The 23,863-nt window shown below is 35.8% G+C and overlaps 2 protein-coding genes across 3 annotated transcripts in view; both read right to left on the bottom strand.

Moving 5' to 3' along the window:
- Positions 1–1,819: 1,819 nt before the first annotated feature.
- Positions 1,820–23,105, bottom strand: LOC306848294 (proprotein convertase subtilisin/kexin type 5-like; the record flags this gene model as incomplete). The annotated part of the gene is made up of 18 exons (XM_079382748.1): positions 1,820–2,220; positions 3,180–3,384; positions 3,639–3,739; positions 4,079–4,293; positions 6,923–7,100; positions 7,326–7,559; positions 7,986–8,222; positions 8,789–9,003; positions 10,150–10,345; positions 10,464–10,547; positions 10,679–10,879; positions 13,361–13,503; positions 14,847–14,910; positions 17,304–17,372; positions 18,882–19,082; positions 19,166–19,302; positions 19,406–19,508; positions 23,072–23,105. 18 exons carry the CDS (start codon positions 23,103–23,105, stop codon positions 1,820–1,822), a joined length of 3,018 nt encoding a protein of 1,005 aa, XP_079238874.1.
- Positions 21,616–23,863, bottom strand: part of LOC306848767 (proprotein convertase subtilisin/kexin type 5-like) — a 40,405-nt gene continuing 38,157 nt past the window's right edge. The window contains exon 21 of one of the 2 annotated variants that reach the window (XM_079383527.1): positions 21,616–23,714. In XM_079383527.1, coding sequence (XP_079239653.1) covers positions 23,599–23,714 — 116 coding nt within the window. In that variant the 3' untranslated portion in view covers positions 21,616–23,598. The remainder of the gene's footprint in view (positions 23,715–23,863) is intronic. The other variant, XM_079383528.1, reaches the window with a different exon arrangement.

Here is a 23,863-nt window from a genome sequence, read left to right as displayed (position 1 = left end):
CGCCCTCAAGGCTAATGAACCGGCTCTTATATCATTTTGTGCACTGTTGGCCACGCAATGCCAGAAAGATCAGCTGACACTTCAGTGGGGGTTTCCCATGCAATCAAATGACTTATCTGCATTTGATCTAATGGAAATCTGTTACTTGTCTGTAGTTTATCCTTGGTCACATGTACACTACCATTCAAACATTTGGGGTTGGTTAGATGGTTTTGTTTTCAAAAGAAAGTGCTTACAGAGTGTGAAACATTACAATTTAAAATAACCAAATATTCATACTTTTTTTATGGCAGGGCTCAACCCAAAATGTTGAACAGTAGTGTGCAAGTAATTTATGTTTGAATAATTAGTTTATGGTTTATTGTGCTAAATTCATAAAATGAATATGAAGTATAAAAACTTTCATGCAGAGGTTAAGATAAAACATTTTCAAAAAATGTACTATATAATTATCTTTGTTATTCTGGTTTGCAAAACCAGTTTCTGAAGATCTACAGTACATACAGGTGCTGGTCATAAAATTAGAATATCATGAAAAAGTGGATTTATTTCAGTAATACCATTCAAAAAGTGAAACTTGTATATTAGATTCATTCATTACACACAGACTGATATATTTCAAATGTTTATTTCCTTTAATTTTGATGATTATAACTATCTTTAGTGTTTTTTGAATGGTATTACTGAAATAAATAAACTTTTTCATGATATTCTAATTTTATGACCAGCACCTGTATACCTGATGTTTTCAGCATGTGTTAATTTAATCAAGTAATCAAATTTAAGTGAGATAAACCCACAACAAGAAGATATAATGCCCTATTCGTCATCTTTTATAGATAACAGACTGTTTAATCAGCTAACATTTGAAAAGGACTGTCAATACACTGTATAAATCATTACAGGTCTTAAAGGAATAGTTCACCCAAAAATGGCAATTTGCTGAATATATACTCGCCCTCAGACCATCAAAGATGTGGATGAGGTTATTTCATTAAAACAGATTTGAAGAAATTTAGCATTACATCAGTTGCTCACCAATGGATCCTCTGCAGTCCAAATAAATATTTGTAATAAACAGATTTAAGAACACTTTTCACTTCACTAGATGCTAATTGATGGGCTGGAGTCACATGGATTACTTATGGATTATTGTGATGTTTTTATTAGCTGTTTGGACTCGCATTCTGACGGCACCCATTCACTGCAGAGGATGCATTGGTGAGCAAGTGATGTACTGCTACATTTCTACCAAATCGGTTCAGATGAACAAACAAACTCATTTACATTTTGGATGTCCTGAAGGAGAGTACATTTTCATTTCTGGGTGACATATTCCTTTAACTACAAACATGAAGCAAGCATGACATAAACATGAAAACTTGTGATACCGTCACATGGTATTTAATATTTAGCTACTTACCAAAAGAGTAAGTATTAGATTTGCATTTGCACCATCAAAGATGCTCTTTTCCATTTGAAGTGGATGGAGACCAGAGTCTGTCAAGAAAAAAGCATACAAACAACAGCCCGTATGACTCCTGCACTTTATTCCAAGCCTTTTGAATTCACTTTTCAGTGCATCAATTTACTGACAATTCAGTATTGTATGTAAAAGAGCAGCTTGCACATTCTGCTGAATATCATCTTTTGTGTTCCACAGAAGAAATAAAATCATGTGGGTTTAGAACATCATGGTGAGTAATTGTGATATTTGGGACAACTGTTTCTGTTGATTGGTGGGTTTCTGCATGTCAAAATGGTAATAAATAAAGTATTGATATGCATATATCAAACAAATTAAACAGGTTTTTGTGTTTTAAGTGAGAGTATACATATCATCATATTCCAGCTCCACCTCCTCCCCTTCCTCATCTCCCTCCAACAGGCTGTATTTAAACTTTCGATACACTATCCCATCCATCCCCATGTACACAATGTCCTCGTCGTCCTCCTCGTCATCCTCTTGGCCTACTTCTTTATCGCAATACTCCGCCTTCATGCTGTCACTGAGGGTCGCAGATGTGAAGGGGTCGTCTACAATTTTGGTGTAGCCGTTCGATTTGACGCTGATCTTCTGGCGAAAATGCAGGAAGAGAAAAATGGCAAGCCACAAGCTCACCAGCACAAATATGACAGTGAAAACAACAAGGCCAGGATAAACCGAAGTCACTGGATCATTGCTGAAGAGGTTGTATCTCAGTGCGACAATGCATTCATCTGAGAAAAGAGAGATAAAAGATCAATGGATTCACACTGAAAGCTCCAAAAAATGTACAAACCATAATTTAGTCAAATTTCCCGCTTTGAGTCAGTGTTATCTAATGAAACAGTATTATGTGAATCTTACATGGCTGGCTCAGGCATTGATGGCATGTGACAGAAAATAAATTTGTATTTCATTCTCAGGTTTTTAAAATCAAAGAAAAATGCATGCAATATTTGAATTTGTCAGGGTGTTAAGCAGAAATGTGAGTTTGTATATATATATGTGTGTGTGTGTGTGTGTGTGCTAATACAAATAATTGCTATAAATAATTTTATCTGTAAAGCTGTTTAAATATATCAGTGTTGTTATTTTTTACTAAAACTGTTACAAATGTTAATTGAAATGAGGCTGAAATAAAATATAAATATTAGACTTTTTTTTTTTCTTTTTTTTTTTAACCTTGGCAAATAACTGAAATAAAATAAGCTGAAGTACCAAAATTAATAAATCTAAAACTGAAGCTAAATAGAAATATTAACTATTTAAACTATTTAAAATAACAAGCACATAAGATTACTAAAACTAAAATAAAAAAAGAAAATAAATAAATTTAATATGAATAAATTCTATAATAGTGCATTCATATGTAAATAACACTGAAATATATAATTATATATTTCTATTTTTTGCCGTTTTAAAGACTCAAACTGTCTTATAAATGACAGTTAAAACTAAATTTCCTTTTAAGCATGTCATTCACAGTCAAAACATTTTCAAGGATGTACATTTTTGAAGATGCAAATAAAACAAAGATTATTGGAGTACATTTTTAAAAAATACTAGTCTTTGTGTTACTTGTCGTTTCTTTGTGTGTATTTATGAAATTACTAGCAATTTCTAAGTGAAAATGGTTTGACATTCAATGTTTTTTTTTTTTTCAGTGTAGAATGAATGCATTTCAAGCTTGTACCATTCAGTGCGTGGCACTGGCAGCATTCTGAGGGAAATCTTGAGGAACTTGTGAGCGTTTTCTCTCCACAGCAATAAAGACACCTCCCGTCCTCTGTGAGGCGCTGTAGAACAGGGCACGAGATGCAGCTGTAGGGTCCCGGACCTTTACATTCAGTACAGGACGGGTCACATGGGGCACATGTCTTTGCATGAGGCGCATTATTCTGTGCAAAACACAAAACATGTTACAAAGAACTAAAAAATATCTCAAATAAGGAATTTGTCTAGAGTAATCTATTAAAGGGTGTGTTCACACATTTAATGTACATTTGAATGGCTAAGAAATATCAGGAAGTAATGAAATACAAGATAAACAAATGAAGTTATAAGAGAGAAAATTAACTTTAAAAAAAACACTACAATATAGTTACATTAGCACATTACAGATTTGATAAAACTCTATTAAAGAGACATTTACCACACGGATAGGATATTCCCCAAATAGACACGTAGATGAGCAGATTCCTACATTCATTTCGAAACCGTCATAACATGATGTACAGGAGATCGCACCAGAGCCTGTCGATCACATGACAGACTAGTTAAATCATGCTGAGGTACACAAATAATATCATCTGCACTCTGATAAAAACGGTCTAAAATGGATTTAAAATGCAGGATGAAAGACAACTTTCTAAAAAGTCAGAGTTCAGTTCCTTATGTCAAAAGTAAATAGATCAAATATGACATTTTTTGTTTTTTTAAGTGTTTTATTTTGAGTTTATAGCTGGACTTTGAAATCTGCCACTCTAAACATGTTACAGCACTTAATTTCACAATCAGATTAAACTATATATCACGATTGCTGTGCAACCCTATTTGTTTATTTGACAGTTGCAGGCATGTGGCGAGTCTTACCCTTGCATGTTTTACAGGAGGGGTGGCATCTTTGGCAATCTCCGTTTAAAGTGTGAGGGAAGTAGTTTGATGGGCATGTACGCAGACACTGTCCGGACTTTCTCAACAGGAAGTATCCATCTCTACAGCTGAGACAGAAACGGCTGCTTCCTGAGCATTCCTCACATGTGTGGTCACACTCTCGACATGCTCTGCTGGAGGCGTCCACAAAGTAACTGCAGGGGAAATACAGACATGTATTACAATGCTATCTTTTGGAAAACATCATTTTTTAATAATCACGATTTTGTTGCGTCAAAAGCAGGTCTTTGAGCATTATAATATACCTGACACTGAAATGTTTCTGTATAATTACTGCTAAACGATATATTTGACCTTTGCCCATGGCATCGTTGTGCTACTTTCATGTTTCTCATAATAATCTATGGTTTCAAATGAAAGCATTAGTTTCTGACTGTTATATATTCTACCAGTTTAACCTGCTCAAGCAGCATCAGTTATAAAGAGTAGAAAAACCTCTCTAGCAATTATTGAACATCTTGTTGCACATGTATTTTGTTGCCATTTAGTCTGAAACATATTCCAACAAACTGAAACGGTAAATTATTAGTTTCAGTTAGTTCTGGTGAGCAGTCATAGTGATGATATTAATGTGACAATCTTATGACACTGGGAAACCCCGATTCAGAGAATCCACAATGTCCTTTTTTGTGGCCTTTTAACCATCTGTTCTCTATCCTATAGTGAAAGAACTGGGTGAGAAACTGAAAATGAAAATGCTGTCATTACTTCACCTTGTTATAATATATGTTGTTATAAACCCATGTGAGTTTGTTTCAGCTGTGGCAGGTTTTAATGCATATATATATATATATATATATATATATATATATATATATATATATATATATATATATATATATATATATATACACACACACACATGTGATGCAAAGCTGAATTTTCAGCATCATTACTCCAGTCTTCAGTGTCACATGATCCCTCAGAAATCATTCTAATATGCTGATTTGCTGCTCAAAAAGCATTTATGATTATGTTGTAAACAGTTGAGCTGTTTAATATTTTTGTAACTGTAATACATTTTCTTCAGGATTCCCTAATGAACAGAAAGTTCACAATAACAGCATTTAGATGCAATAGAAATATAGGAAATATAAAAGCGTAGTGCATAAAAAAAGATGAAGTAGAAATAAAGATGACGGGGCAAATTTCAGGTCAAACTATTCAATTGCAAAAAGACTTTCTGGACTAACCCACTGACCTCTTAAAGTACTTCATCTCATAATTGGAATGAGTGTCAGTAACTTGGCATTTAGCTGAAGCTTTTCATCCAAAGTGACATACAGCATACTAATTAGAGACGCAGTTTACATGCCTTACTAAAGCACACAATGGCAGGAGTGCAGGACTGTACCGACAGCAGCTCCTCAACCACACGGTCGCTTCTGTATTATTACCCAAGATCATAAACCCAGAGGAAAGTATGTAAAACTTTGGGCCTTTTTGAGGGTGAAATGCTTCACAAATTTTAATAGAAAGACAATAAAGTACAAAAGAGTGCCATTAATAGAAATACAGCATTTGGCCACTTAAGTCACATTTAAAAACGGAGTGTCTATTTACACCAAGTGCAAATAGCCCACCTTGTTGGCAAAGGCTATTTACACTAACTCGTGATTGGGTTAGTCAACACTTAAAAAGACACTAATTCAGCATCAGTTTGAGTGGCGTAGATGGTAAGGCGCGTGCTTTTTGACGTGATCGATACAAGTTCAAGCCTGCCTTTTGCCAAAAAATTTTCTCCCTTTTCAAATCTCATATCGATAAATGACATCTCATAAATAAATGAAATCTCATAAATGAAGGAAATAATCAAAAAGTTTAAAATAAAAGTATCGGGTAGGGTTAGGGTAGGTGTATGGCTTTATTGTCCCAATAAGGTGGCATCCATTTAAGAATTTGAATTAAAACTATAATTTACACTCAATACTATTATTGCATACTGTTTTATAATGTACTACAATACTGAGGTGCAGATAATTGCCACTATTTGCAATAAGTAGTATAAATAGCGTGTAAATAGAGTCCATAGCTATTTGCACTTAGTGTAAATAGCATATCATTAAAAAAATACTGCTATTTTCACTTGGTGTAAATAGAATCCATTGCTATTTGCAGTTTAAATCGCATCTTATTGCTATTTACACTTAGTGCAAATAGCCGCTGCCCATTTAAAAATGTCAGAATGTTATGGAAGCCCATTTCTGCCACTGAATAAAAAATAAAAAAAAGGTAATTGTGACTTTCTCACAATTCTGACTTTTTTTTCTCATAATTGTGAGCTATAAACTCACAATTGTGAGAAACAACGTCAGAATTGAGAGATACAAACTAATACATTGAGAGATAAAATTCCCAGTTTATATCACGCAGAAACAAATCTGAATTGTCCAAATTTGACAATTTTGAAAAGTCCATTTTTATTTTTTTTAATTCAGTGGCAGAAACAGGCATTGAATGCCATAGAATGTCATTGTATAGATGTGCAATAAACAAAAAAGATATGTACTGCACCCTAGAGGTGAAAGAGTTCAAAGACATGAATCTTTGTCATTATGACAATATACGATTTTCTTTGTTCAGTTTAATTTACAAAAATGACATAAATGACACACAGTCCTGTTGCACTGCATTTGATATCATTTTAACTGTAAATACATTTCTAAAGATAATAAAAACTACATTAAATAAAATAAAACAGTAAAAGTAAATAAATAAGTATATAAAATAAACACTAAATACAGTAAATAAGTTACATGATACCTTGGTGGACAGGTGGTGAAGCAGCTGTGTCCGAGCAGAAGCCGGCCTGGTTTACAGGTTATACAGTCATTACTGTGGTGTCCACGGCATGACGCACATTTCACGTGGCACTGAACACACTCCTGCTTGCCCTCTTCTACATAGTAACCACCCGGACATGTGGACACACACGTCTGATCTGAAGAATGACCATGTGTACAAGACATTACATCATGCATGTATAACTAATGCATAACACTGCGTTTCCATTAGTCATTAGTCTTCTTCAGTTATGAAATTGTTTCGCAGTTATTTAACAAATTGAAGAACTTCTCTTGTGCTAGATTGCTTTATAATAAATGTCATTAATGCTCAGTTTTAAAAAAATATGGAAATGAAATGTAGTGTGCAGGTGGGCTCTTACTGAGCAGGAAGTGTTTGGGCTTGCAGCTGAGGCACTGCTCCTTGCCTGCGCCCGAGCACTGGAGACAGCTCTTGTGACAGGGCTTGCACTTGCCGTCTTCATCAGTGAATGTGTGCAGAGAGCAGCCACTGAAGAACTCGCAGTGCCCGTTTACATCCTTCCTCATGTTGTCTCTGCAGGTGAGGCAGGAGGACGGATGAGGACCTGAGCACGTCTGGCAGGACTTGTCACACTCTAAAAACAGACATATTTGGTGTCAACAAACAGGTATGGTATGAGTATAATGATAGCACGATTGGGTGATTGTTATTAATATGTAAGGCTGCATTTGCTTGATAAAAAATACAGTATATTCTTGTAACATTATACATGTATTTACTGTCTCTTTTGATCAATTTAATGCATCCTTGCTGAATAAAAGTATTCATTGTATTTTTTTTTAAGTTTGAATGATAGTGCATCAAGATTTCCACAAAAATATGAAGCAACACAACTGTTTTCTACACTGATAATAATCAGAAATGCTTTTTGAGCCGTAAATCAGGATATTAGAATAATTTCTGAAGGATCATGTGACACTGAAGACTGGAGTAATGATGCTGAAAATTCGCATGCAGCATCACCTTGTCAATTCAAAATGAAGGAGAATATGTACTGTACCTCGACACTCTGCTCCGTCCAGATACGTTTCTGGTGGACAGCGGAACAGACACTTTCTGTTGTGACGTACATATCCATAATCGCCACAGGAGGTGCAGTCATCTTCATCAGGTCCGTCACATTCTGCACAATCACTGTGACACGGCGTACACTCATTCTGCTCAACGTTTGGAAAATACCTCTTGGGACAGTCATCAAGACATTGATCCTGATGCAGGAAGTGGTACTCTTTACATGCTGAGAGAACGGGAGAAAGATAAATCCAGAAAGCTTCAGAGAGGTAATGCCAGTCTTCAGTATAGAGAGAAGTAAAAGGAACTTGATAAATATGTTCACTAAGGTTACATTTATTTAATTAAAAATACAGTAAAATTGTAAAATATTACTACAATTAAAACAAATGGTTTTTATTTTAATAAATTAGAAAATATAATTTATTTCTGTGATGCAAAGCTGAATTTTCAGCATCATTACTCCAGTCTTCAGTGTCACATGATCCTTCAGAAATTATTTTAATGTGCTGATCTGCATCACAGGAATAAATTACATTTAAAATATATTCAAATAGAAAACAGTTGTGTTTAATTGTAATAATATTTCAAAATATAAATGTTTTGTTTTTGATCAAATAAATGATTGGTGAGCAGAAGAGACTTCTTCTCAAAAAGAAATATTCCACATTTTTGACCAGTAGTGTAGCTTTGTAGGAAATCGCTTGCCTGGGACAAGAGTAAATTATACAGTTTTTTAGTGGTTATTATTATTAAATGTCAGTCGGTGATGAATAATGTTGAGAGGCTCACCACTGCATTTGCCCCTTTGGTCACATTCGGTGCAACCGTTTGGACAGATCTCACATACTCCGTTCTTTACAAAGTGTCTTGAAGGGCAGTGAAGCACACAGGAGTTTTTGAAATGCACGTAGCCTTCCTCACACCTCAGACAATAATTGGCTTCCCCCTCACATGAAGCACATCCCACGGCACAGCTGACACACACATCGACCTCTGGGTAACCCCTGCGACGATGACACAGACATTATGAGATGTATGTTAATGCATGGCCGTGTTCCAGCTTTCATACTTCAACTAAATGTTGTTATCTCGTTGGTAATGGCACATATTTTTGAGTTTTAACAAGACGCCGCACAGGTATTATATTACTACACAATAAAAGTCTTGATCCAAAAAGTCAAGTAAACTTAATTACTTTAAAATTCATCATTACATAATTTTTAGAAAACAAAAGTCACAACAGAACACAAGAAACCAAAAAAAAAAAAAAAAAAATAGAAAACAAAAATAAAACAACAGAATGTGAGAAAGGAAAAGAAAAGAAAAATAAATAAATAAATAAAATGCAATTAAATTGTATAAAACACTGAATTTTCTATAGAAATAAAAGTGTTGACAAATGAAATAATAAGAAAAAATAAAATAAAACTGCATTTTCTCTACAACTAAATTAAAATAAAAGATCATTCCACAAAATCCTTTTCAGAAAAAAATAAAATAAGTTCAATCAACATTTTTTAAATATCCATGAAATAAAGACACCTTTAAAAGACACAAAATTGTATTGTGCCATCTTAGGCCATGTAATTTATTATTTTGAGACTACTTTTCTACCTCATGTTTTGGTATTTTTGTCAACTCGTTTGTCTCAACCGACACAAACATTACTAGATACTATAGTTCAATTAGAACTATGTGATAGTTTTCACATGCTGCATTTTTAGTCCCTCTTTTCACTGGGATTCCATTTAATTTTGCAAATTAAAAGTCCCGCTGAAAAGAAAATCATAGTGAGGCACAGGCCAAAACCTTACTCTTATCAACATAAATACTATTTAAATGATTTAAAATATTTAACTGACGTTTATGATGTAATATTGATGAAAGAATACATAGTATTGGGTATGTTTTTAAATTGCAAATTTATCAGTTGTTATATTAAATTATTTCTTAGGGACGCAAAAGGCAACGATTTTGTGGAATGAACTTAAAATGAACAAAAATGAACTTAAAAAAAAAGCATAGAAAACAAAAACAAAAAATGTGAGAAAGGAAAAAGAAAAATAAACAAAATAATAAAATGTTTGTGTGTGTGCATGAGACCATGCGTTTGAACATGTAGCATCGTGTTTTGAAAGAACATTTTTGACCTTTTACACTCAGCAACACATTTGCCGTCCTGCAGGTAGAGCGGACCAAAGGCATTTTTGCACTTCAGACAGTGATGGGCGTCCAAACACGTCAAACAGCCTGATGAACAGTCTTCACAGCGCCCACTCGTCTGGTTCCTATAAGTCTCACGTGGACAAACGGACACACACAACTGGCTGTTGGTGAGAAACATACCTGTGTAGACATACAAACATGCATATAGATTCCAGCTCTCAATATTTGACAAAGATAATCTTTCTGCACTTGCATATGAGAAATATATAGACTGGAGGCGCTACTGAAGCTCACTCACCTTCCTGACAGGAATCACACTGGTCTTTCCGATTCCCTGAACACGTCCTACAGGAGGAATCACACTGCTCACACTCATTCTGACCTGCACACACAAACACAAAATCAGTGAACAAAGAATCAGATGTTTTAAAAGATTGGCAAAGACTTTAAAACCAATATAACTCATATTTACTTTTATTAAAATAATGACTTATTGAAATGAATCTTTCATACTGTTTAGGAATTTTTCATCAGGACACTTGATTTTGCGCATGCTGATGCATTGACTCCCGTCCTGAAACATGTCATCTTCACAGGAATCACAATCGTTATAGTCCGGACCTCCACATGATCGACATGTGTGGTGACACGGCTCGCACTCCTGCTTCGTGTCAGCATAAAAACCCTCCTTACAGGTTTTTGCACATGTGCCATCTGCAGAAACACAGGATTTCAGTTAACAGACAGATATTTGGGCAGGAGGAGGCTTAAATGAGGGTTCAAAGTTTTACCACTCAGCTAATGCATGGATGCTATCTGCTGTTTTTGCGGTTATATTATAAAAAATGTAAACTAATATTGAAATAAAACATTTACATTAACTTAAAGTAAATACTAATACAACAGGGAAAAAGTGACTAAAAATTAAAAAGATACTTTGATGGTGTATTATAAAACTTCTTAATCTGTCCGCATAAAACTTTAAAATGCCACTAGACCGCAATAAAACAGAAATTTAACACAGCTAAACATTTTAAGTGATTGCTCATTAACTTTGGCAGCCCTAAAATATCAAAACAAAAAACCTAAAACGGAACCAAAAAAAAAACAAAAAAAACAAAACAAAGTAACAAAACGTGAAAATGGAAAACAAAGTACAACCCGAATTCCAGAAATGTTGGGACGGTTTTTAAATTTGAATAAAATGAAAACTAAAGGAATTTAAAATAACATGAGCCAATATTTTATTCACAATAGAACATAGATAACATAACAAATGTTTAAACTGAGAAATTTTATAATTTTATGCACAAAAGGAGCTCATTTCAAATTTGATGCCTGCTACAGGTCTCAAAATTGTTGGGACGGGGGCATGTTTACCATGGTGTAGCATCTCCTCTTCTTTTCAAAACAGTTTGAAGACGTCTGGACATCGAGGTTATGAGTTTCTGGAGTTTGGGTGTTAGAATTTGGTCCTATTCTTACCTGATATAGGTTTACAGCTGCTGTAGAGTTCACGGTCATCTTTGACATATTTTTTGTTTAATGATGTGCCATATGTTCTCTATAGGTGAAAGATCTGGACTGCAGGCAGGCCAATTCAGCACACGGACTCTTCTACTACGAACCCATGCTGTTGTAATAGCTGCAGTGTGTAGTTTTGCATTGTCCTGCTGAAATACATGTCGTCTGGAGGGGAGCATATGTTGCTCTAAAACCTTTATATAAACCTTTCAGCATTTATAGTGCCTTCCAAAACATGCAAGCTGCCCATACCGTATGCACTTATGCACCCCCATACCATCAGAGATGCTGGCTTTTGAACTGAATGCTGATGACACGCTGGAAGGTCTCACTCCTCTTTAGCCCGGAGGACACGGACACGATGAGTGATGCAGTGTCGTCTGAGGGCCCGAAGACCACGGGCATCCAAAGGTCTTCAGCCTTGTTCCTTACGCAAAGAGATTTCTCTAGTTTCTCTGAATCTTTTTGATGATGTAATGCACTTTAGATGATGAGATTTGCAAAGCCTTTGCAATTTGATGTTGAGGAACCTTTTTACGTACTTCTTAACAGATTGGAGAGCCTCTGGCCATCTTTACTTCTGAGAGACTCTCTAAGACATCCCTTTTATGTTACAGACCTGATGTCAATTAACTTAATTACTTGCTAGATGTTCTCCCAGCTGAATCTTTTCAAAATGTCTTGCTTTTTCAGCCCTTTGTTGCCCCTGTGCCAACTTTTTTGAGACTTGTAGAGGGCATCAAATTTGAAATGAGCTCATTTAGTGGATAAAATTGTACAATTTCTCCATTTAAACATTTTTTATGTTCTATTGTGAATAAAATATTGGTTCATGTGATTTGAAAGTCTTTTCGTTTTCATTTTATTCAAATGTAAAAAACGTCCCAACATTTCCAGAATTCAGGTTGTAAACAAAAAACAAAACACTTTTCACTGCAAATAATAAAGGTCAAAACGCATGCTATTTTTGTTAACAAAAACGAAAACTAAATAAGAACATTTTCGCTAACAGAAATAAAAATAAAAACTACTATATCTGGGAAAAAACGGAGACAAATATATTTTCCTGAGTCTAAAACAGTTTATGAGTTTGATGGTCCATTGTAAAACTGACAATAATATAGTGAGAACTCACAAAAACCTAATTAAAATACAAATTAGCTAAATACAATAAGACAGAAATAGAAATAAAAATTAAATAAAAATTCTAAACTATACTAACTCTGTTTAAAAATACTCTATATGCCATATGTGTGCACATGTGTCTAAACCAGCTTCTATTCAGAGTCTCCTCAAAAGCCAACAACAGATTACTTGATGCATACATAACTGGGGCATGTTGTCACAAAGGCTCAGTGTATATTCAATTCACTTTTTTTTCTATGTAGTAGCATGTGATATGTTTATATGCACACAAGTTCTTGACTATGACTTTCTATGACTTTCAAACATAAACCAAAAATGTGACAACTAGTCATGTGCCTCTCTACATCTGTAACTGAGAAATCAAAAGACAGCGCAGCAAATACCAGGACTAGCAACAGCACGTCTGTCTCTCTTGATAACTGCATCAAAATGTATTTCTCCAGATGCGCCTTCAAAGGCATATTGCACACATACAGCACAGACACAAAATCTGAATGCTGATACAGACATCTCTGCTCATCTCACCTGACAGGAAGAAGCCTTCCTCACACAGGTAACATTGAGAGGCATCACAGGTCTCACAGTGATCATCACATCGAGCACACCTCATGGACAACTTGTCCTCAAAAGTCCTCTCAGGGCACATCTTGTGACAGCTCGATTTCAGCCTGCAGAAATACATCATCTATTATACTTTACATCATTAGCACATCTATTATTACTAGGGCTGGGTATTGTTTGAATTTTATCATCAATTCCAGTTCCGATTCTGATTCTACTTATCGATTCCCAGTTTCAATTCCAGTGTGGTTAAAAGTCAAACGTTTAGATATTAAACCTATTTATTCTATGTCTCTTTTTGCAAAACATTTAATTGCTGCTGAATACCATGAACAAATATCAGCCAGCTACATATTTTTAACAGCCCCTTTTCGCCAATTAAAAAATAAAAAAAAGGTGCACACAGGAATTGATAATTGGAATTGAAATATAAATTTTACAACCAATAGGCTATCTGATTCCTGACCTTAAGTATCCAGAATTGGAATTGATTTTCAATTCCCGACCCTAATTATAACTCATTATGAAGTCACAAAGTTAAAAAACATGAGACAGACTTACAGATAATAGTCCGGCAAACAAGACATACAATGCTCGGGATTCACTAAGGGAAAAGACATACCGTTAATGCACTCTTCATAGAAACAGAAATGACTCAGTAGCTACTGAAATAACTATTGATTTCTTAACTTTTAATAAAATGCAGATTTTATTTATTTATGGTAACCAGCAGAGGACGACATTGCTGTAGTTCTCACATACATTTCACATTTCAAGAACGTTAATACTGTTGTGTTACTAGTAGGTTGTCTCAGGAATTTATACAACTAAGTTTCTTTGGTTTGACTCTCTTATGTGTTTCAGCCCTGAATGAAAAAATAAAACCGTTCAGGAAGTTCGCCAAAGCATTGTTTATCTGTGTGAGCTGCTGCAGAGAAAGAAATGAATGTGAACAGGCACGAATGACCAGATGATAAAAATGAGAAACTACCGTTTTTAAGCTTTAAACATCTCTTTTATTGTTCCTCTGTTTGAATAAGGCATTATTCTTGCAATACTACACTAACCAACAGAGGGCGACAGTGATGGACGGAATATCACCACTCACATCAAATATGATCTGAGGGGAAGATATCAGGTTTTTGTGTTTCTAGTATCAGATGGTATTCCAAATCTTTTTGTTGAAGGAAAGATTATACGTGTCTCTTAAATTTTATCGGTTTATCGGATTTAAATGGGCCGAAAAGCTGCGGGCTGGTGTTAGACAATTATCTGTGTCTTTACTTTGATCTTGACACACTGACTTGCTGTGTCTCACAAGCTGGTGAGCAGCCTACCTAGACATCATTGTGGACACGACTTTTCTGAGCCATGATGCCAAATAATGCTGCCTTGAAGTGCAGATGCAGGCAGCCTGCCACATTTTGAGATACAGACCAGACATACTCACATTTTGAGAACTATAACAGATGCAAAGAGATACTGGAAGCTGTGGTGAGACGCACACACAACCCCTATCATTTGTGCACAACACAGGCATAGAAATCACTGGTGCATCAAGAGCAAAAACGGGCCCAAAGTCACAAACCATTCGTGAAATGCTTTATTTTGAACTAATTTAGAACAAACATTTACAGGAATTTTAAATTATTTTAAACTATCAGCCTAATAATCAGAATTTTAAAAAAGTAGTAGAATTAACCTGTAAAGGCTGACAAATAAAATAAATTAAAAAAAAATAAAAAAATTTGAGTATCATACAGTGGGGAAAAATTAATTTGATCCCCTGATGATTTTGTACGTTTGCCCACTGACAAAGAAATGATCAGTCTATAATTTTAATGGTAGGTTTATTTGGACAGTGAGGGACAGAACAACAAAAATCATCAAGAAAAACACATAAAAAAAAAAAGTAATAAATTGATTTGCATTTTAATGAGTGAAATAAGTATTTGATCCTCTATCAAGCAGCAAGATTTCTGGCTCCCAGGTGTCTTTTCTACAGGTAAGGAGCTGAGATTAGAGCACTCTCTTAAAGGGGCTGCTCCTAATCTCAGTTTGTCATCTGTATAAAAGACACCTGTCCACAGAAGCAATCAATCAATCAGATTCTAAACTCTCCACCATAGCCAAGACCAAAGAGCTGTCCAAGGATGCCAGGGACAAGATTGTAGACCTACACAAGACTGGAATGGGCTACAAGACCATCACCAAGCAGCTTGGTGAGAAGGTGACAACAGTTGGTGCGATTATATGCAAATGGAAGAAACACAAAATAGCTGTCAATCTCCCTCGGTCTGGGGCTCCATGCAAGATCTCACCTCGTGGAGTTTCAATGATCATGAGAACGACGAGGAATCAGCCCAGAACTACACGGGAGGATCTTGTCAATGATCTCATGCCAGCTGGGACCATAGTCACCAAGAAAACAATTGGTAACACACTATACCGTGAAGGACTGAAATCCTGCAGCACCCGCAAGGTCCCCCTGCTCAAGAAAGCACATGTACAGGCCCGTCTGAAGTTTGCCAATGATTCAGAGGAGAACTGGGTGAAAGTGTTGAGGTCAGATGAAACAAAAATCCAGCTCTTTGGCATTGACACAACTCGCTGTGTTTGGAGGAGGAGGAATGCTGTCCATGACCCCAAGAACACCATCCCCACCGTCAAACATGGAGGAGGAAACATTATGCTTTGGGGGTGTTTTTCTGCTAAGGGGACAGGACAACTGCACCGCATCAAAGGGACGATGGACGGGGCCATCAGGGGGACCACCGTCAGGGCTAGGGCATTGAAGCCGGATAGTGCATTAAAAATGGGTCATGGATGGGTATTCCAGCATGACAATGACCCAAAACACACAGCCAAGGCAATAAAGGAGTGGCCCAAGAAGAAGCACATTAAGGTCCTTGAGTGGCCTAGCCAGTCTCCAGACCTTAATCCAATAGAAAATCTGTGGAGGGAGCTGAAGGTTCGAGTTGCCAAACATCAGCCTCAAAACCTTGACTTGGAGAGGATCTGCAAAGAGGAGTGGGACAAAATCCCTCCTGAGATGTGTGCAAACCTGGTGGCCAACTACAAGAAACGTCTGACCTCTGATTTTCAACAAGGGTTTTGCCACCAAGTACTAAGTCCTGTTTTGCGAAGGGGTCAAATACTTATTTCACTCATTAAAATGCAAATCAATTTATAACTTTTTTTTAATGCGTTTTTCTGGATTTTGTTGTTATTCCGTCTCTCACTGTTCAAATAGTCTTATCATTTCTTTGTCAGTGGGCAAACATACAAAATCATCAGGGGATCAAATAAGTTTTTTCCCCACTGTATTTGGTACACCAGGCTTTTGATGATATAGTCAGAATATAGTATGATATAGCCAGAATCAGAATTGAGGAAAAACACCTAATTTTTATTCCCCATTTAGTCCCAAACTGAGCAAAAATGCCCAATTTTCTGCAGCTGTTATTCATATAAGCAAAAACATGAAATTTTGATTCTAATGTAAATCAGTGAGATCTTTATTATATATATATATATATATATATATATAGGTTTTCAGTAACAAGTTTTGATCATGGGGATAATTTAGTGGCTCTAGACATTTGTGTATCAAAATTTGATAGGTAAAATTAGAAATTAGGGTTTATAGGGTAATTAACATAGTAATGGAAAATTATGCATATAAATAATTTTTAAAGTGGTAAAACTTTATTTCCAGGTTTAACTAACAATTTAGCCTCTGCTAATGTTAAACAGAATATTATATCGGATGTTTTCAAGACTTTATACCAAGGATGTTTTTTTGTTTTTTGTTTTGTTTGTTTTTTGCTAAAAACATGATGCATTTAATTTCTTCATGAGCAATGCCTTGTTGTGCACACATCCATCCAAATAATGATATACTGACCAGTGAGGCATTGCTGACAGCCCTCCTCACAGGTTACACAGTCTTCTTGATCAGAGTCAGCTGCATCACCTATACAAGAACAAGTATCACACCACGAGTCAGCAGAATTAGTGTTGCTAACATGGAAATGAAAAATGCATGATACAGATGTACATAAAAATCAGATAATGTCTGTATTGCATGTGTGCGTGAGTCTAAATTGACACCGACAGAGGCTGCGTGTGTGCACACAGTAGTGTGTGGTAGCCCTGGAGGCCAGAGCACAGGACCCGTTTATACATGTCTGCCACTAATGATAAGAATTTCTGTCTCATTTCTGGTGCTATTTCAGTCTGACTTCTGCAGACAAGCTCTTCCCTCATGCTCAGCGCTCATCTTTGACTGTGATAACAATTTGTGAAGAAGATTAGATAAACAGCAGTGGGTGTCGTGAGAAGCCAAACAACATCCATAGAGTTAGATTTACAGATATACATAGGCTAAAGCGATCTAGCACAGCACACAAAATGAGAGAGAAGAACTTCTGTCTAGTGGGGTGAATCTCGTGAATACATGTCTTTGTTAAACAGCACTGCAAAAATCAAAACATAGAAAATATATTTTTGTGTATTTTTAGATCCATTAGAATTTTGTGTCACATTAGTTTCATTACAGTTAAGTGCATTTCCCCCTTTTGAAGTTAATAGATTCATGACTTAAAAGATTCATTAAATCATAATTGCATTTTTTTTTTTACTTAATCACAGTATACTATTGCTGAGTTTTTTATAGTACTGGTCAAAAGTATGGGGTCAGTAGGATTTTATTTTTTAAATACTTTTCTTCAGCAAAGACTCATTAAATTGATGAGTAGTGAAAAATACTATTTTATAAAAAATGCTTTTCCTATAAACTTTCTATTCACCAAAAAAAATCCTACAAAAATTCTCACGATTTCCACAAAATATTAATCAGTGTACCTGGTTTCAATGTTGCTAATAATAATAAATGTGACACTGAAGACTGGAGTAATGATGCTGAAAATCCAGCTTTGTTTCACAGGAATAAATTAGAAAACATTTTTTTTAACTATAATATTTTACAATGTTGCAATATTGTTTTTACTGTACTTTTGATGTATTTTGATGTATTTTTGATGCCTTGGTGAACAGAAGATACCCTTTTCAAAAACATTTAAAAAAAATGAACACCATATTTTCATTGATAGAGCAGCAATACAAACAACAACACAAGCAGCAAAACATCTACTATCATCATAATGTATAAACACATACACCATACATCATAAATACGATATATGTCATTTCCTGACAGGTTTTGTGAGATTCATCCATTGGGAACATTATGGTGAAAAATACTGGCAAAAAAGTAAACACAAAAATGTTTTGGCAGTGGCAATGTGTTTTTAACACTGCGCCTACAGCTCAACCACTAATTCGATTTTCAAAAGAATTTTCAAATAAACCTCACTCACATTCCAAAAAAAAGTAACCAGAAACTTAACATCACAAAAAAGAAACATGGAAAAGGCCAAGTAAGCAATCGAGAACATTCTAGAACAGTTATGATGCAACTGACCCAGTCCACACTCCAGTTTAGCACACGTCCCGTCTTTAGGGTAGTAGGAGGGGGTGCAGTGGAGACAGTGGCCTGTAGAAGTACACACAGTGCAATTTGGAGGGCAGGGATCACATGTTCCCTTCGAGGAATGGGAATAGCCCTCTGGACAGCTTACGCGACATTCCCCTTCAAAGAGGTACCGCTCCACTTCGAACTGATCTGTGTTAAAACAAACAGAATAAGAACAATGTTAAGAGCTTGTATTTTCCTCTATTTTGTAAGGCAGTCATGACTCCGTTTACCTTTGCTACAGCGAGTACATTTGTCAGGCCCCTCGTCTGTACATTCAAGGCATGTGTGGTGGCAAAGATGACACTGTCTCTCCCTCTTGTATTTCCCAGGATCACAGCTGATCACACATTGCCCGTTATCAAAGAGCCTGCCAAAGAATAAAAACTTAATTCTGTCTCCACTCAGTGCACCTCTTGTCTCACCGGGGTGTTATTTGACTGTGGTTCTGTGGTGATTTGTTCACACCTCACCTGGTGGAAACACAGCTGATGCAGTCTTTACTCTCAGGTCCAGTGCACTTTGAGCAAGTTGAGGAACACAGTTCACATTTATCAGGTTTGCTTAAATACTCCCCTGATAAACAAAAATACAGATAACACATCAGCTACATAAAGATCCTTAACTAGAATATCCCACTTCATCTAGTGAAGGTAGGCACAAAAATTGTATTAGCAGTTGTGAACAAATGCTTTGTTGGTAAATAATCCAGTGGTTTATGTTTATTAAATTAGTATATTTATGTATGTAGCATCAGAAATAACTAACATTTCCCTGAATGCACATTTAAGAAAAGTAGGAAAATACAAACAAGTAAAAAAAAAAAACAAGTAAGCTGATTAAATACAAAAAAAGCAAACAAACAACCAAACGAAACTAGAAAATCAAACATGCTAACAAAACAAGCAAACCACACAAATACAAACAAGCAAGCAAATAAAACAAGCAAACAAAACAAGCAGATTAAACAAATACATACAAACAACTGAAAAATGATATGCAAAGCAAATGAAACAAGCTAACAAAAACAAATACATGCAAACAAACAAATAAAACGATCTAACGAAACAAACAAAAACAAATACAAATACATGCAAACAAACAAGAAAATGAAACAAAACATACATAAAGCAAACAAAACAAGTAGATTAAACAAATACAAAATCAAAAAAGAAACAAGCAAATAAAACAAATACATGGAAACAAGCAAATTAAACAAACAAAAAATAAATACATACAATGAGAACAAAACAAACAAGTAAAAAAAATACATACAAACAAGCTAACAAAAAAGCAACCAAACAAAAAAAAGAAATACATATATACATACATACAAAAAGAGAGGGAAACCAAAGTGCTTACCTGTTCAGAGCTTTAGCATTAATAGGAAAGGCTTCTGGTTGAAGGATTGACCAGCTGACGTTTATGATTGCAGACAATTCAAAGGCCATGCACATGCAGGATTCATAAATCAGAACACTCTCAAAAGCAGTAAGAAAGCTTATGAAGATTGTCTCATACAATCAGCAGGCCTTAGAAACGGAAAACTTAAAAGAACTAAAAGCTAAATAAAAAATAAAAATAATTTGCGAGTTGCAAAAAAACTGACCACAATAAAATCTTGCACATAGTCAAATTGACACCTTTGTTAGTATAACCAAAACATATTTTTCACTCTCTAGGTGTCAGAATGGATCAAAACTATCCCAAAGCGATGTTATGTGAATGTGAGAAAAGTGAAATACATTGAGCTAACCTTTAACCCCAGGCTAAGCAATGTATTTGTGAGATTTCCTTTAGAGTGAGCTGGACATCTATAGCTGGCTGACCCTTCTGATGACCTCAGGCTTACGCTCTGATACACTCTATTCACTCAATTCTGACAGTCCTGAAGCAGCCGCTCATGACCCTACATGACCGTAATTGAGTTGTCAATCACTAGATTAAGCATGGGTCCAAAGCCAATGACAGTTAAATGAGTTTTCTCACTCAACTGTTTACATGAAACTGCAAAAACACTGAAGAATCGCTTTGATATTTCAAGATAAGGTTTATAACATTTAAAACAGCATGTGTCAATAGTAATTGCTTTATCACGTTATTCACCACAGGAAAGTGACGATGGTTGTGTGGGAGCCGCAAATATTTTAGAAATGCTGGTTCTAAAGGAAACGGCCACAGGTCAGAACAAGGGGCTACGCATATATTGTCTCTTTTAAAGTCATTGTGACCACTGCGCATTCGAGTTGAATATCTCTCGGTCAAATGCCGAATTGTTCTCTTCAAAACAAAAAGGGCCTTTTATAAAGAAAACAAGGAGAAGTTGAATCATTCTCACACCAGTTCTCCACAAGAATTCAACTCTGAACTATATCTCTTGAAGTCAAAGTAAACAAGCGGTTTGAGAACACAATATTTTTACGATGAAAAAGTGAGCGGTGCTTGTCAGTGTAAAACTCGCCACCAAAACACTAGTTTTGTGTGCTTTTCTGAGTGTGATTTAGCATGTTGCTATGTGGTTGCTAGGGTGGTTGTATACAGATCCAAGTCAAAAGAGCTCTATGACTTTCTGAACTCTATATATGACTTGGCTCACTGCTATGCAATTGTTTCACCCAATTTAAGTCTGACTTCCCCGAAAGTAGCCCAGAATCTAAACGAGCAAACAAAAGTAGTTTCTTTTAATCTCTGAGACTTATTTTTATTTTAAAGTTCATTAATAAAAAGATCAGTAAACCATTTGTTTCGTCCAGTCTTCTCTACTTGATAAAACATTTTTCTTGGCCCTGACTACAACACATCTTCATCTAGACTAACTGTTCGTGGCAGTTGGCTAAAAACAGAAATACAAAATAATTTTAGAAAACTTGATCATCCATTTTCCCCTTATTTCAATTGAACATGGGTTCAAAATATATTTAAGGTTAATAGTGATAAAAATACATATATACATTAAGAAAAAACGTTGCCAGAACAGAGTAAATGTAACACATTTGAACATAGACTGATTCTCGTAATCCTATATAACATTAGTTATGTAACGTTGCATGTATTGAGTTCGCAGAAAACGTACAATCATACTACAACTTTTTTTTGTGTCATGAATACACAATTAGCATGAAGTGGTTGGACAATCCCATCCACAGAACACAACTCATTTGAACTATGACTATTTATAAATCTTTTTCATAAATAAAAGGCTACGTCATCTTAAACCACATCATTCATAAATAAAAGACATAGTAATCCCCTTAACATTGCGCAAAAGCGGATTGGTCAAACATGTCCTTAATGAATGTAGAAGTCTAATTTGCATTGTGTAGTACTATTAGTATAACTAAACATTTCACCTCGTTTCTGACCTTTATTAAAACGTAGTATACTCCCTCAAGTATTTTTCTGTTTCCCAAGATACTGCAATAGGGACATACAGTAAATACGGCCAATCTAGACACTCGATTCGAACTCACAAATATCTAATGGAAATGTGAATTCAAAAACACTCTCTAATAACTCCATTATGTCAATAGCACCAGTTACATACGTGAATCACAGACTTGTTACTTTCATAAAGACCTGGAATGATGAACTATTTTAGGTGCCCATTTTAAAGTCGAGCAATTTAACATTTCCGTGATGAGTCAATAAAATATAAATAGTTCTTGAGGAAAGCGGTTGAAACGGACACTGCGCTGTAAATAAAGTTCTTTACATGAATCATTTAGGATTAATATTGTGGAGTTGTTTTTTGAAATGGCGAGATATAAAAATGCACGCTTAGGGATTTGTTTTAAAACGATACAATGGATTGATGAGATCAAATTAATTTAAACGTATTTCAAACCTCATTTAGCTACCACGACTAAAACCTGTACTTCAAACCAGTCAACGATTCTTCAGGGATCACTTACTTATGTTTAGGTTTTACAAAAACCTATTTTTCCATTTATGCAACGATGCTGAAACACAAAACACGCACACACACAAAACAAGTATGAGATATGAGCCTGAGGTGAAGAATTTCTGATCAGTGAGACCACCTGACGTAACGCATTCATCTTATTTGCTCGGCTAAACGGCAGGTCGTTAGTGTTAGTACAATACTCGTCGCTTCAGAAAGTACTTATTGTACCTTGTACCTCCAGAGTCAGCTATCGATTTGACCGCAGGCATGAAGGTCAGTGGATGAACCTGTGCTATGGTTTGCGTGTCCCTTTGCTCACAGAGGTCTTGCTGAAACTCGCAGAGGTTCTCTGAGTGTGTATAATTCAGAATATGCACAAACTGGCTTTGATCATTGTTGTCGTCATCATGCGTGAAACTGTGGAAAAATAAAGAACCGCCGCTTCAACGCTCAGCATGTCGCTCCAAATTCTTCTCTTGGACCCAAAACGAAGAAAAAGGTACAAAAATTTGGCATCCATGCTTTGGTCACAAAATACTGACATGTATGATTTGCTGTTTATTACTGATCCCAGTCGCACCACCCTGACAGCTTCTGTCGACACACTCGCATTCATACAGACATACAGACACACAGAGATAAAGGTAGGTTTGTTGTAGTTCTGGCATCAGGAAACCTCACGATGTAGTCCCATATTCGAGGTTCCCGACTGGAATATAAATTAGCGGAACGTGAGCGGCAAGTGGGGCCGGAAAAGTTCCTTCAGCCCTTTAGAGAACATGTTCTACAGCAGAGCTGCTGCAGAACCTTCCTCTGGCACAGATTGTTCTTTTTCACTAGCACACAGAAACTTCCCTCAGCCCACGATTCTTCATTTGCTTTCCAGAGAGCAGGAAGAGGAGAGAGTAGCAGAGAGACAGCACGCGATTGGGCAGCGGACAGGAAATGATGCAGATCAGGGCACCGTGAGAGATGACAGGCAAATGTTGTTTTGTTGAGTTTATTTATTTTTTTATAATCCAGTTGA

The sequence above is a fragment of the Barbus barbus genome, assembly GCF_936440315.1.
Source record: "Barbus barbus genome assembly, chromosome: 28".
Lineage (NCBI taxonomy): Eukaryota > Metazoa > Chordata > Actinopteri > Cypriniformes > Cyprinidae > Barbus > Barbus barbus.
The sequence above is the reverse complement of the archived record's forward strand: the minus strand, read 5'-3'. Positions and strand labels throughout refer to the sequence as shown.